The 13,572-nt window shown below is 37.3% G+C and overlaps 1 protein-coding gene across 3 annotated transcripts in view; it reads right to left on the reverse strand.

The window, feature by feature from the left end:
* LOC128645781 (heat shock factor protein 3) overlaps positions 1-13,572 on the reverse strand; it is a 280,321-nt gene that overhangs the window by 206,672 nt on the left and 60,077 nt on the right. For all 3 annotated transcript variants that reach the window (XM_053699017.1, XM_053699018.1, XM_053699016.1), the window contains exon 5: positions 5,931-6,006. In XM_053699017.1, coding sequence (XP_053554992.1) covers positions 5,931-6,006 — 76 coding nt within the window. The remainder of the gene's footprint in view (positions 1-5,930; positions 6,007-13,572) is intronic.

Consider the following 13,572-nt stretch of genomic DNA (forward strand, 5'->3'; position numbering starts at 1 on the left):
TGTGTGTGCGCAACGGTTTGTGTGTGTGTGCAAGTGTGTGTGTGTATGTGCGCAAGTGTGTGTGTGTGTGTGTGATATAGATAGAATATATATATATATATATATATATATATATATATATATATATATATATATATATATATATATATATATATATAATTGTGTGTGTGTGTGTATGTGGCTTATACTGCTTCATTTGTTAATCATACCACTGTCCACTGTTAGAATGACTGTCCATGAAAACATAACAATGTTGTGTGTCATAAGACCTAATAACTGGCTAGTGGCTACTATTTGATCACATCACAGGTAGCAAATTTTATTTTAACTATTTTGTGGTTTGTATTTTTATGCTATTGCCACGTGTCAAAGGAGCTATTTGTAAACAAAATGCTCTTGTATATGCACAGTGACATCATTAAATGAACATTGGATTGAGGCACTGAATAAATCTCTCCCATTCCCTTTAAAAGGGGCATGAAACCCAACATTTTTCTTTCATGATTCAGAATGCAATTATTATTTTTTTTATCTGATTTGCTTCGTAAACTTGGCATCCTCTGTTGAAAAGCAAACCTTGGTAGGTTCAAGAGCAACAATGCACTTACTGGGAGCTAGCTGCAGATTGGTGGCTGCACACATATGCCTCTTGTTATTGGCTCACCTGATGTGCTCAGCTACCTACCACATATATAGTGCATTGCTGCTCCTAAAGATATTAACAGGATGAAGCAAATTTGATAATTAGAAAGTTGTTTCAAATTGTACGATCTAACAATCATGAAAAAGAAAAAAGTGGGTTTCATGTCCCTTTTATTTAAGATAACAGTTAAGACTTAGCTTTTTACCTATGCATTTAATAAAAAGCAAGCAGGTGTGTATAAAAACAGAATTTATGTTTACCTGATAAATTACTTTCTCCAACGGTGTGTCCGGTCCACGGCGTCATCCTTACTTGTGGGAATATTTCTTCCCCAACAGGAAATGGCAAAGAGTCCCAGCAAAGCTGGCCATATAGTCCCTCCCAGGCTCCGCCCACCCCAGTCATTCGACCGACGGACAGGAGGAAAAAATAGGAGAAACCATATGGTACCGTGGTGACTGTAGTTAGAGAAAATAATTCATCAGACCTGATTAAAAAACCAGGGCGGGCCGTGGACCGGACACACTGTTGGAGAAAGTAATTTATCAGATAAACATAAATTCTGTTTTCTCCAACATTGGTGTGTCCGGTCCACGGCGTCATCCTTACTTGTGGGAACCAATACCAAAGCTTTAGGACACGGATGAAGGGAGGGAGCAAATCAGGTTACCTAAACGGAAGGCACCACGGCTTGCAAAACCTTTCTCCCAAAAATAGCCTCCGAAGAAGCAAAAGTATCAAATTTGTAAAATTTGGCAAAAGTGTGCAGTGAAGACCAAGTCGCTGCCTTACATATCTGATCAACAGAAGCCTCGTTCTTGAAGGCCCATGTGGAAGCTACAGCCCTAGTGGAGTGAGCTGTGATTCTTTCAGGAGGCTGCCGTCCGGCAGTCTCATAAGCCAATCGGATGATGCTTTTAAGCCAAAAGGAAAGAGAGGTAGAAGTTGCTTTTTGACCTCTCCTTTTACCAGAATAGACGACAAACAAAGAAGAAGAAGTTTGTCTGAACTCTTTTGTAGCTTCTAAGTAGAATTTTAGAGCACGGACTACATCTAAATTGTGTAGCAAACGTTCCTTCTTTGAAACTGGATTCGGACACAAAGAAGGTACAACTATCTCCTGATTAATATTTTTGTTGGAAAAAAAACAGGCTTAGTACGCAAAACAACCTTATCTGAATGGAACACCAGATAGGGCGGAGTACACTGCAGAGCAGATAACTCAGAAACTCTTCTAGCAGAAGAAATAGCAACCAAAAACAAAACTTTCCAAGATAACAACTTAATATCTATGGAACGTAAAGGTTCAAACGGAACCCCTTGAAGAACTGAAAGAACTAGATTTAAACTCCAGGGAGGAGTCAAAGGTCTGTAAACAGGCTTGATCCTAACCAAAATTACGTAGAAAAAGGGGGGCTGAGGGCTAGTGGGTTAAGACTAGATAAAAAATTGTAGGGAGAAATTATATGATAAAGACTTATAAGTATATTAGCCCTATAATTTTAAGAGAGAGACAGGAAAGATACATATGGATGTACCATTAATTGCAAAGACAAGAAGAAATCTTGCAAGAAAGGGGATAGGCCTGTCAGGCTCTAAGCATATATTTTAAACAACCCACTGGTTTAGATTATCAGCACAAGATAGTAATTCATGGAAAAGAGCAATGCTCTATGTCAGGGAGTAACTAGAACCCCATATATCCAATTTTGAACTTAGAATGAAGTTAAAATTGTCTCAGAAAACCATTCATACTGACAAAATCTTTATTAAGAGACAAAGGATAAAGTCCAGCAGGACTCAGACAAACATTCACACATACACTGGTTAAAAATAGCTCAAGCTCGTTTCTTAATTAAAGAGAATGCAGTGTATGGCGTGTGAAATAGAAATAGTATTTAAATAGTAATCTCTGCAAGTAGAATTCTTAAGGATATCTAATATGAGCAAATGTTGAAAGATTCCTAAAAATTATAATGTGCAGAATAACTGTTCTACAGTAAATGGTGGACCTTTGGATGGTGTGTACAAGGAATATAGCTAGGATATATATATGTAGCTTATTCAATTTTTAGCATTCAGGGTGTCATAAGGTTCAGTAGTTTGTGCACTTATGGGGAGCACAGGGTAGCGCTTAATATCACTAAGATGAATTGATTGTATTGCAATATAACTGAAGGCTTGAATTCAGCAATGTTGTTCAGAGATAATATAGATGTTATGTGCAAAAAATGGTGGACACCAAATAGTATTCGATTATCTCAGAGATCGATTAAATAAATTGCAATATGACTGGGAGCTTTCAGCACTGTTGCTCAGAGAGAAAATATATTTTAGGTCTGACCTAAGCGATATTTTGTGACCCAATATTCTCAATGGTTTAACTGGTATGTGCGTGCTCACTAATGGTTACATTTGTATATTTTGATACATATTAGCACAGCTGAAAATATAAATCAATATCTAATGTCTCCCAGTTACAAAACATATATATGCTAGGCTGCACTGTTGTTGTAACTTTGGTTAATACCAGGTTACCATAACATGTATATATAGGTATTTAGGTAATGTACCACAGGTTTTATAACCTATATATTAGTATCATAGATTTTGGTTAACCTATTCCTTTAGTTTTGATATTAACGTGAGCCTTATATATCCTAGCTATATTCCTTGTACACACCAACCAAAGGTCCACCATTTACTGTAGAACAGTTATTCTGCACATTATAATTTTTAGGAATCTTTCAACATTTGCTCATATTAGATATCCTTAAGAATTCTACTTGCAGAGATTACTATTTAAATACTATTTCTATTTCACACGCCATACACTGCATTCTCTTTAATTAAGAAACGAGCTTGAGCTATTTTTAACCAGTGTATGTGTGAATGTTTGTCTGAGTCCTGCTGGACTTTATCCTTTGTCTCTTAATAAAGATTTTGTCAGTATGAATGGTTTTCTGAGACAATTTTAACTTCATTCTAAGTTCAAAATTGGATATATGGGGTTCTAGTTACTCCCTGACATAGAGCATTGCTCTTTTCCATGAATTACTATCTTGTGCTGATAATCTAAACCAGTGGGTTGTTTAAAATATATGCTTAGAGCCTGACAGGCCTATCCCCTTTCTTGCAAGATTTCTTCTTGTCTTTGCAATTAATGGTACATCCATATTGATCCTAACCAAAGCCTGAACAAATGCTTGTACATCTGGCATAGCTGCCAGTCGTTTGTTTAGTAAGACAGATAAAGCAGAAATCTGTCCCTTTAGAGAACTCGCAGATAATCCTTTATCCAAACCTTCTTGTAGAAAGGAAAGAATCTTAGGAATTTTTATCTTATTCCATGGGAATCCCTTGGATTCACACCAGCAGATATATCTTTTCCATATTTTATGGTAAATCTTTCTAGTTACCGGTTTTCTGGCTTGAACCAGAGTATCTATCACAGAATCTGAAAACCCACGCTTTGATAAAATCAAGCGTTCAATCTCCAAGCCGTCAGCTGGAGGGAGACCAGATTTGGATGTTCGAATGGACCCTGAACAAGAAGGTCCTGTCTCAAAGGTAGCTTCCATGGTGCAACCGATGACATATTCACCAGGTCTGCATACCAAGTCCTGCGTGGCCATGCAGGAGCTATCAAGATCACTGAGGCCCTCTCCTGTTTGATCCTGGCTACCAGCCTGGGAATGAGAGGAAACGGTGGAAACACATAAGCTAGTTTGAAGGTCCAAGGCGCTACTAGTGCATCCACTAGAGTCGCCTTGGGATCCCTGGATCTGGACCCGTAGCAAGGAACCTTGAAGTTCTGACGAGACGCCATCAGATCCATGTCTGGAATGCCCCATAATTGAGTCAACTGGGCAAAGATCTCCGGGTGGAGTTCCCACTCCCCTGGATGGAATGTCTGACGACTCAGATAATCCGCTTCCCAGTTTTCCACACCTGGGATGTGGATCGCAGATAGGTGGCAGGAGTGATCCTTGTCAATAAAGCACAAAAACCGTTTTAAAACAAAACCGTTACTGTCTCTTTAAATTTTAAACAGAGCACACTTTATTACTGAATATGTGAAAAAATATGAAGGAATTGTTCAAAATTTACCAAAATTTCACCACAGTGTCTTAAAGCATTAAAAGTATTGCACATCAATTTTCAGAGCTTTAACCCTTAAAATAACAAAACCGGAGCCGGTTACAGTTTTAACCCCTCTACAGTCCCAGCTACAGCCTTTGCTGCGACTTTACCAAGCCCAGAGGGGAATACGATACCAAACTATTTTCCAACTATTTTCAGATCCTCACACATGCATCTGCATGTCTTGCTCTCAAAAACAACTGCGCAGTAATGGCGCGAAAATGAGGCTCAACCTATAACTGGTAAGGCCCTTCCTGACTGGAAAAGGTGTCTAACATAGTGCCTGACGTTAAAAAACGTTCCCCAAGATTATAAGTGTGAATTACCAGCATAAACATGTATAAAATGCCCAAATAAAGCAATTGATTTTGCCCATAAAAGTGTCTACCAGTTTTATAGCCCATATTAAGCCCTTTATTCTGCTTGAGACTAAGAAAATGGCTTACCGGTCCCCATGAGGGGAAATGACAGCCTTCCAGCATTACACAGTCTTGTTAGAAATATGGCTAGTCATACCTTAAGCAGAAAAGTCTGCTAACTGTTTCCCCCAACTGAAGTTACTTCATCTCAACAGTCCTATGTGGAAACAGCAAGGGATTTTAGTTACTGTCTGCTAAAATCATCTTCCTCTCACAAACAGAATTCTTCATCTTTTTCTGTTTCAGAGTAAATAGTACATACCAGCACTATTTTAAAATAACAAACTCTTGATAGTAGAATAAAAAACTACAACTAAACACCACATACTCTTAACCATCTCCGTGGAGATGTTGCCTGTGCAACGGCAAAGAGAATGACTGGGGTGGGCGGAGCCTGGGAGGGACTATATGGCCAGCTTTGCTGGGACTCTTTGCCATTTCCTGTTGGGGAAGAGATATTCCCACAAGTAAGGATGACGCCGTGGACCGGACACACCAATGTTGGAGAAAGAGTTGCTTGAGTACAAAATATAACCCTGTGCAATTCTATTAGAAAGGCAATAAAAAAATTAAAAAATCCTAGGGAAAACAATACTAGCACAATATCCATTTATAAAAGTCTCCAACTAAAAACAGTAGACTTCAAAACTATAATCATTATCTAAACAGTAAATTGACAGTTTATCTACAACAGGTGAATAATACCAAACGTGCACATTTTATACCTTTGCAAGTAGTTTCTGCTGCTGGCTGTGTTTTCGTCTGAGTGATGCCACTTCTGTCCAAAGAGCTTGATTTTCTCTGGGGGGAGATACAAATATAGATTATCTATATATACATAGATACCAACACCTGAGAGCACAGTCACTGTCAAAAACTGTTTTACTGTTTTGTTTTTGTGTATATATTAGGGCTGTCAAAAATAATCGTCACACCGATGCATCACGATGCAGCAGTGAACGATTCTGCATCGATGCAGTGAAGGATCTGAATCGATTCCGGGTCAGTGACGTCATGGGCAGGGGATTCGGTATGTGAGGAAATGGGTCTTGTACTGTCAGTTTCCTGTTTTACTCATTGCTCCGTTTTTAAACTTGACTAATTTACTGGAGCCACAACATAAGCCTTTCCAAGCCGCCTCCTCCCCTGTATGTAATTGCGTTTATTTTTTTATTGCAAGCAGCCATCGTTGGTGTCTTACCTGACCCCCGCGGTATGTGAGGAAATGGAACACTCTGGTTTACTCATCGCTCCGTTTTTAAACTTCACTGTTGTTCTGGAGCCACAATATAAGCCTTTCCAAGCCGCCTCCTCCCCTGTATGTCAGTTCGTTTATTTTTTTATTGTAAGTACTGTGAGTTTGGTTTGCCCTCCCTTCACTGACTGCTGCTTTATTTAATGCTAGGTCCGAACTGAGAGAGATGTGTTTGAGCTGGCCCTAAGACTCACCTCCATTGGCGCCGGAGCCCTTGTGGTCACAGGTCTTAAACTAATTAGCAATCAGTGATACTAAATGGTTTACACAACCCTCACCCAAGGCTGGAAGCTGTAATCACAGGGCCACGGCACAATAAATATAAATACCCTGTTCTACACTGTCCTGCCCTTGTATACATTTCATTTTATCGCTGCTTACAGTATTGCTGACATGTAATCAGACAGAGAATACAATTGTAAAAAAAAAATCCCAGTTTACTGCTTTCATCAAATTTAACTCTGTCTCGATTGAAACTTACATCCTTTCTATGAGAAAACATATGTAGACTCAGGGGCGTGCACAAGTCAGTTCGTTTATTTTTTTATTGCACGTACTGTGAGTTTGCCCTCCCTTCACTGACTGCTGCTTTATTTAATACTATTGGTATTGGTAGTACTAGCAGTCAGTGCCTATCACTGTTCTACGTAGTGCAATATTGTGCACGTCAGAGAGGCTCTCGGTAGCCAGTGGCACAGGAATTCATATAATCCCTCTGAATTAGCTGCTGATAACATAGAACAGCGATAGGCACTGACTGCTAGTACTACCAATACCAACAGTATTAAATAAAGCAGCAGTCAGTGAAGGGAGGGCAAACTCACAGTACTTGCAATAAAAAAATAAACGAACTGACATACAGGGGAGGCGGCGGCTTGGAAAGGCTTTATATTATATAAAGACAGGTGACATAGAACAGGCAACTCTCAGATAGGCACCATTAACCCCCCATACATGCCAGGCGAGTCTGACAGGGAACTGTAATCCTACTGCAGAGAGGTTCTAAGAATATATGTAACCCTACTATTGTGTGTATTTATATATATATATATATATATATATATATATATATATATATATATATATATATAAAAATAAAGGAAGATTGCACTCCAAGCTGACAATATAACACAATGCCCTGGGTGCAGCAAAACAGCAAATAAACATAAGAAAAAGCGCACTCCTAGGGATCCTTATTTCAGTCACTTTTTATTTGTGAACGTTTTCGGACGAATAACGTCCGTCCTCAGACCAAAAAAGTATAACAGGCCAAAATAATAAATAAATGAGTGAACCCTGTGAAACACCATACATAAAGACATGTAAATTGGGCATAGAAATTACAATCTATAATATTATGCGATGTTTCATTGTTTGATATTTCTATGCCCAATTTACATGTCTTTATGTATGGTGTTTCACAGGGTTCACTCATTTATTTATTATTTTGGCTGACCGGACTCACGTTGCCCGGGATGATGACGTCACCTGTTGGGGGCGGAGCTACCCGGGAGAGCGTGGATGCCCGGCCAGTTTCACTGCGGTGGTGTGTTGTATTTAAAAGGGTGCTGGGGTAAGTAACATGTTATACTTTTTTGGTCTGAGGACGGACGTTATTCATCCGAAATTGTTCACAAATAAAAAGTGACTGAAATAAGGATCCCTAGGTGTGCGCTTTTTCTTATGTTATATATATATATATATATATATATATATATACATACATACATACATACATACAGGTAGCCCTCAGTTTACGCCGGGGTTAGTTTCCAGAAGGAATGGTTGTAAATCAAATCCGTTGTAAATTGAAACCCAGTTTATAATGTAAGTCAATGGGAAGTGAGGGAGATAGGTTCCAGGCCCCTCTCAAAATTGTCATAACACCTAATACATTTATTTTTAAAGCTTTGAAATGAAGACTTTAAATGCTAAACAGCATTATAAACCTAATAAAATAATCACACAACACAGAATATATAATTAAACTAAGTTAAATGAACAAAAACATTTGCTAAACAGCATTATAAACGTAATAAAATAATCACACAACACAGACTTCACTTGCATTTTTCTGCAAACAGTTCTTTCTATGCATTCCAATCTGGACTGATTTATAGACAGGAAGATCTTGTTCCTTTGAAATCTGCTCGATAGCTCAGGTCTGGTTAAACTGATTCATTTCAGCTTGCTTGGCTTTGCTGCAACACAAGCGGACGGCTCCACCTACTGGCTATTTTAATAAATGCACTGCTTTTCAATAGCAGTCACATGACTGGAAAAAAGGTTGTTATTCTGAAACGGTGTAAATTGAACCGTTGTAAAACGAGGGCCACCTGTATATATATATATATATATATATATATATATATATATATATATATATATGTGTGTGTGTGTGTGTGGTGTGTGTGTATATATATATATATATATATGCATCGCCGAATCGAATCGTTACCATGATAATCGTAATCGAATCGTGAGAACAGTGAAGATGCGCAGCCCTAATATATATATATATATATATATATATATATATATATATATATATATATATATATATATATATATATATATATATACATACATACACACACACACACATATATACACACACACACACACATATACACACTCACTATATAGCCTAGAATTACAACTACATGCTACTGCCATCTGTAGGCAGAAGAAAATTAGTAGTGCATTTTGCATGTATGTATGTATGCCCTATTATACCCAATGTGCGTAAAAAAAAACTTAAAATTTGCTTACATCATTCAGATAGGGCATACAATTTTGAACAATTTTCCAGTTTACTTCTATTACCAAATTTGCTTCATGGTATCCTTTGTTATTGGAGCAGCAATGCACTAATGGAAACTAGCTTAACAAATCAAGTGTGAATGACAAGACAATCATGTGCAGTCACCATCAGCATCTAGCTCCTAGTAAAGGTAAATATAGCTCTAGTACCAAGATTTTGTCCACATATGGAGCTACCAAAATACCTTCAACTCTTAATACAATACAGATAAGAAAGTACCCAGAACCTCTTTAAAAAATTTGGGAGCAGTAGCCACACCAAATGGAAAAGCAACAAGCCAAACAATGTTTGTCCTGGTAGGCAAACCTGAGGAACTGGAGAGAGAGACTGGATAGAAATATGATGTTAAGCATCCTTCAAGACTATCCTGGACATGTATTATCCCTGCTAAACAAAGGGATAGAATTACCCAAATATTTCCATCCTAAAAGTAGGAAAGATTTCAAATCTAGAATAGGCATAAAAATTCCCTCTGTTTTGGGAAGAATAAACAGGCTTAAATAAAAAGCATTGACCTAGTTCTGATATAGGGACTGGAGCAATTACTGTCATAAGTTTTAAAAAAAAAAAAGGGTTGAGCCTTTACAGGGTCCTGTGGAAACCTCCCCTTGGATCTAAACCCCATTTTGTATCCCTGAGAAATCTGCTTAAAAACCAAGATTCTTCAATAGACTGAAACCAGGCTTTCCAACAAAAAAAAAAAAAAAAAAAAAAAAAAAAAAAAAAAGGAGTAACTGGCGGCACTGCCAAAAACTAAATCTGGGATTGGGAGCTGTACCTTCATGCTGACTTTGTAAAAGCCTTGGAAGTAACTGGTTTGCTTTTGCAGTTTTTCGAAGAGAAGGAACTTTTAGACTTTTTGTCTTTAAGAAGAAGAAAAAAACAAAAAACTTATCTACCTCCAATTTCAGAAGAGCTTACAGTGTCTAGACCGGAGCCAAACTAAATTTTTCCTTAAAAATGGAAGAGATAAAAGCCTAGACTTTGAAACCATGTCACCTGACCATGACCTGAGACATAAAGCTTAAAGGGACACTGTACCCAAAAAAATAATTTCGTGATTCAGATTGAGCATGAAATTGTAAGCAAATTTCGAATTTACTCCTATTATCAAATTTTCTTCATTCTCTTGGTATCTTTATTTGAAATGCAAGAATGTAAGTTTAGATGCCGGCCCATTTTTGGTGAACAACCTGGGTTGTCCTTGCTGATTGGTGGATAAATTCATCCACCAATAAAAACGTGCTGTCCAGAGTACTGAAACCAAAAAAAGCTTTGATGCCTTCTTTTTCAAATAATGATAGCAAGAGAACGAAGAAAAATTGATAATAGGAGTAAATTAGAAAGTTGCTTAAAATTGCATGCTCTATCTGAATCACGAAGGAAAAAAATTGGGTTTAGTATCCCTTTAACTAGTCAAAAACTGATAAGGACATATTCTTGGCATTAGTTCTAAAAATGTCATCAATAGCACAAAAAGAGAAAAACATTTTCTGACCTTGATGATTCAAATGGTTTGAAAAACTTCAGGATTTCAGAAGATTATATAAATGATCAGAAAGACTGTCACACCAGAGTGGAATCAACTGCAACATAAGCTATACTTATAGGTGGTTTAAAGGTGTAGCCTGCTTGTTAGTAATACTCCTCCATAAAAGATGTGCTATCCACTAAAACAGAAAAAAAAAAAGAGAACATAATTTATGTAAGAACTTACCTGATAAATGTATTTCTTTCATATTGGCAAGAGTCCATGAACTAGTGATGTATGGGATATACATTCCTACCAGGAGGGGCAAAGTTTCCCAAACCTCAAATGTCTATAAATACACCTCCCACCACACCCACAACTCAGTTTTAACGAATAGCCAAGAAGTGAGTATATAACACAAAAGAGTAAAAAAGCATACAAAAGAGGAACTGGAAATATAATTGTGCTTTTATACAACAAAAAATAACCACCATAAAAAGGGTGGGCCTTATGGACTCTTGCCAATATGAAATAAATTAATTTATCAGGTAAGTTCTTACATAAATTATGTTTTCTTTCATATAATTGGCAAGAGTCCATGAGCTAGTGGCGTATATGATAGAAAAACCCAAGATGTTGAAGTCCACAGAAGAGTCACTAGAGAAGGAGGGATAAAATAACAACAGCTATTTCCACTGAGAAATTACATCCACACAATAATTAAGTTTCTCTCAAAAAACTTAAATCAAAAGCAGTAGAATCAAACTGAAACAGCTGCCTGAAGAACTTTTTCTACCAAAGACTGCTTCAGAAGAAGCAAATAGATAAAAATGGTAAAAACAATAAAAGTATGCAAAGAAGACCAAATTACTGATTTGCAAATTTGATCAACCTAAGCTTCATTCTGAAAAAGCCCAAGAAATGGCGACTGAACTTAGTAGAATGAGCGGTAAATCTCTAAAGGTGGAGCCTGCCCTGCCTCCAAATAAGCCTTGAAAAACAAAAGCTTTAACCAGGATACCAAAGAAATGGCAGAGGCTTCCTAACCTTTTCTGGAACCAGAAAAACAATAGACTAGAAGTCTTCTCAAATCCTAGTAACCTCGATATAGAATTATAAAGCTCTTACCACATACAAAAGATGTAAAGAACTCTCAAAGAATGCTTTAGGATTAGGACACAAAGAAGGAACAACAATTTCTCTACCAATGTTGTTCAAATTCACAACCTTAGGAAAAAAACAAGTCCACAAAACAACTTATCTAGATGAAAAAAAAATCAGATAAGGAGACACACAAGAGAGAGCTGATAAATTAGAAACTCTTGTAGCAGAAGAGATAGTCAAATGAAACACTTTCCAAGAAAGTAGATAATCTTCAAAGAAAATATAAGCTCAAAAGAAAAGAGCCTACAAAATGTTTAAACCAAATAAGACTCCAAAAACGAGAAATGAATGAATGAACAGGATTGATACCAAACAAGCTTTCTAGAAAATAAAATAGAAAGAACAGATTTGTCCCTTCAAAAAATTTGCAGACAAATTTATCCAAACCATCCTGAAAAACTGTAAAATCCTAGGAATTCTAAAATAAAGCCAAGATAATTTATGAGAAGAGCACTACAAAATATAGGTTTTCCAAACCTGATAATACATGTTCCTTGAAACAGCCTGCAACATAGCAATAAAAACTGAGTCAGAGAAACCTCTATGACTAAACACTAATCAATTTCCATACCCCCAAATTAGTGATTTGAGATCCCGATAGAAAAATAGCCCCTAAAACAAGAGGGCTAGCCAAAGGGAAAGCAGCCAAAGATGGCAACTGGACATCCAAACAAGATCCACATACCAAACCTGTGAGGCCATGCTGATGCTATCAGAAACACATGATACTTTTCCAATATGATCTTGAAAATCACCTTTGGAAGAAAAAAACAGAGGCAGAAAGATGTAATCAGGTTTCAAAACCAAGACACTGCCAATGCATCCACCATATCCACCTAAGGATCCCTGGACCTGAAAAGGTACATGGAATATTGAGAAAACACATCTGCATAGAGACAACACTCTCCCAGATATAAAGACTGACGGCTGAGATAATCCACCTCCCAAACGTCTAAACGTTGAAGAAAATAGATAGGAGATGAATTCCATCTAAGAACGTATTCAAGATACTTCTTAATTGCTAAGGAACTGCGAGTCCCTATTGTTGATTGGCATATGCCACAGTTGTGATATTGTCTGTCTGAAAGCAAAAAATGAAAAAGTTCTCTCCTAAAAGAGGCCAATCCTGAAAAGAGCTCTGAAAAATAGCACAGAGTTCTCAAATATTGATTGGAAACTTTGCCTCTTGAAGTTTCCAAACCCCTTGTGCTGTCAAAGGACCCTCAGACACCTCCCCAACCTGTAAGACTTGCATCCATTACGAATACAGTCCAGAAAGGACGAACAAAAAGGAGGCACCCCTGAATAAAATTATGATAGACTAATCACCAAAACAGAGAGAGTAGAGTGTTAGGATTTAAAAATATCAACTGTGATATCTAAAACAAACCCTGTATCAACGATTCAGTATGCAAAGCAAAAAGAGATGTCAGATTAAAAACGAGCAAAGGGAACCCACGCCCGATGCTGCAGTTATGAGACCTAAAACTTCCATGCACATAGCCACTGAAAGAAATGTTCTAGACTGTAAGTTAAACAAGCTAACACCAATTACAATTGACTTTTGTCCGATAAAGACAAAGACATGAACACGGAATCCATCTAGAAAAAATCAAAAAGAAGTGACCCTTGTCTGAGGAATGAAAACTTTTA

This window comes from Bombina bombina, chromosome 1 (genome assembly GCF_027579735.1).
Source record: "Bombina bombina isolate aBomBom1 chromosome 1, aBomBom1.pri, whole genome shotgun sequence".
Lineage (NCBI taxonomy): Eukaryota > Metazoa > Chordata > Amphibia > Anura > Bombinatoridae > Bombina > Bombina bombina.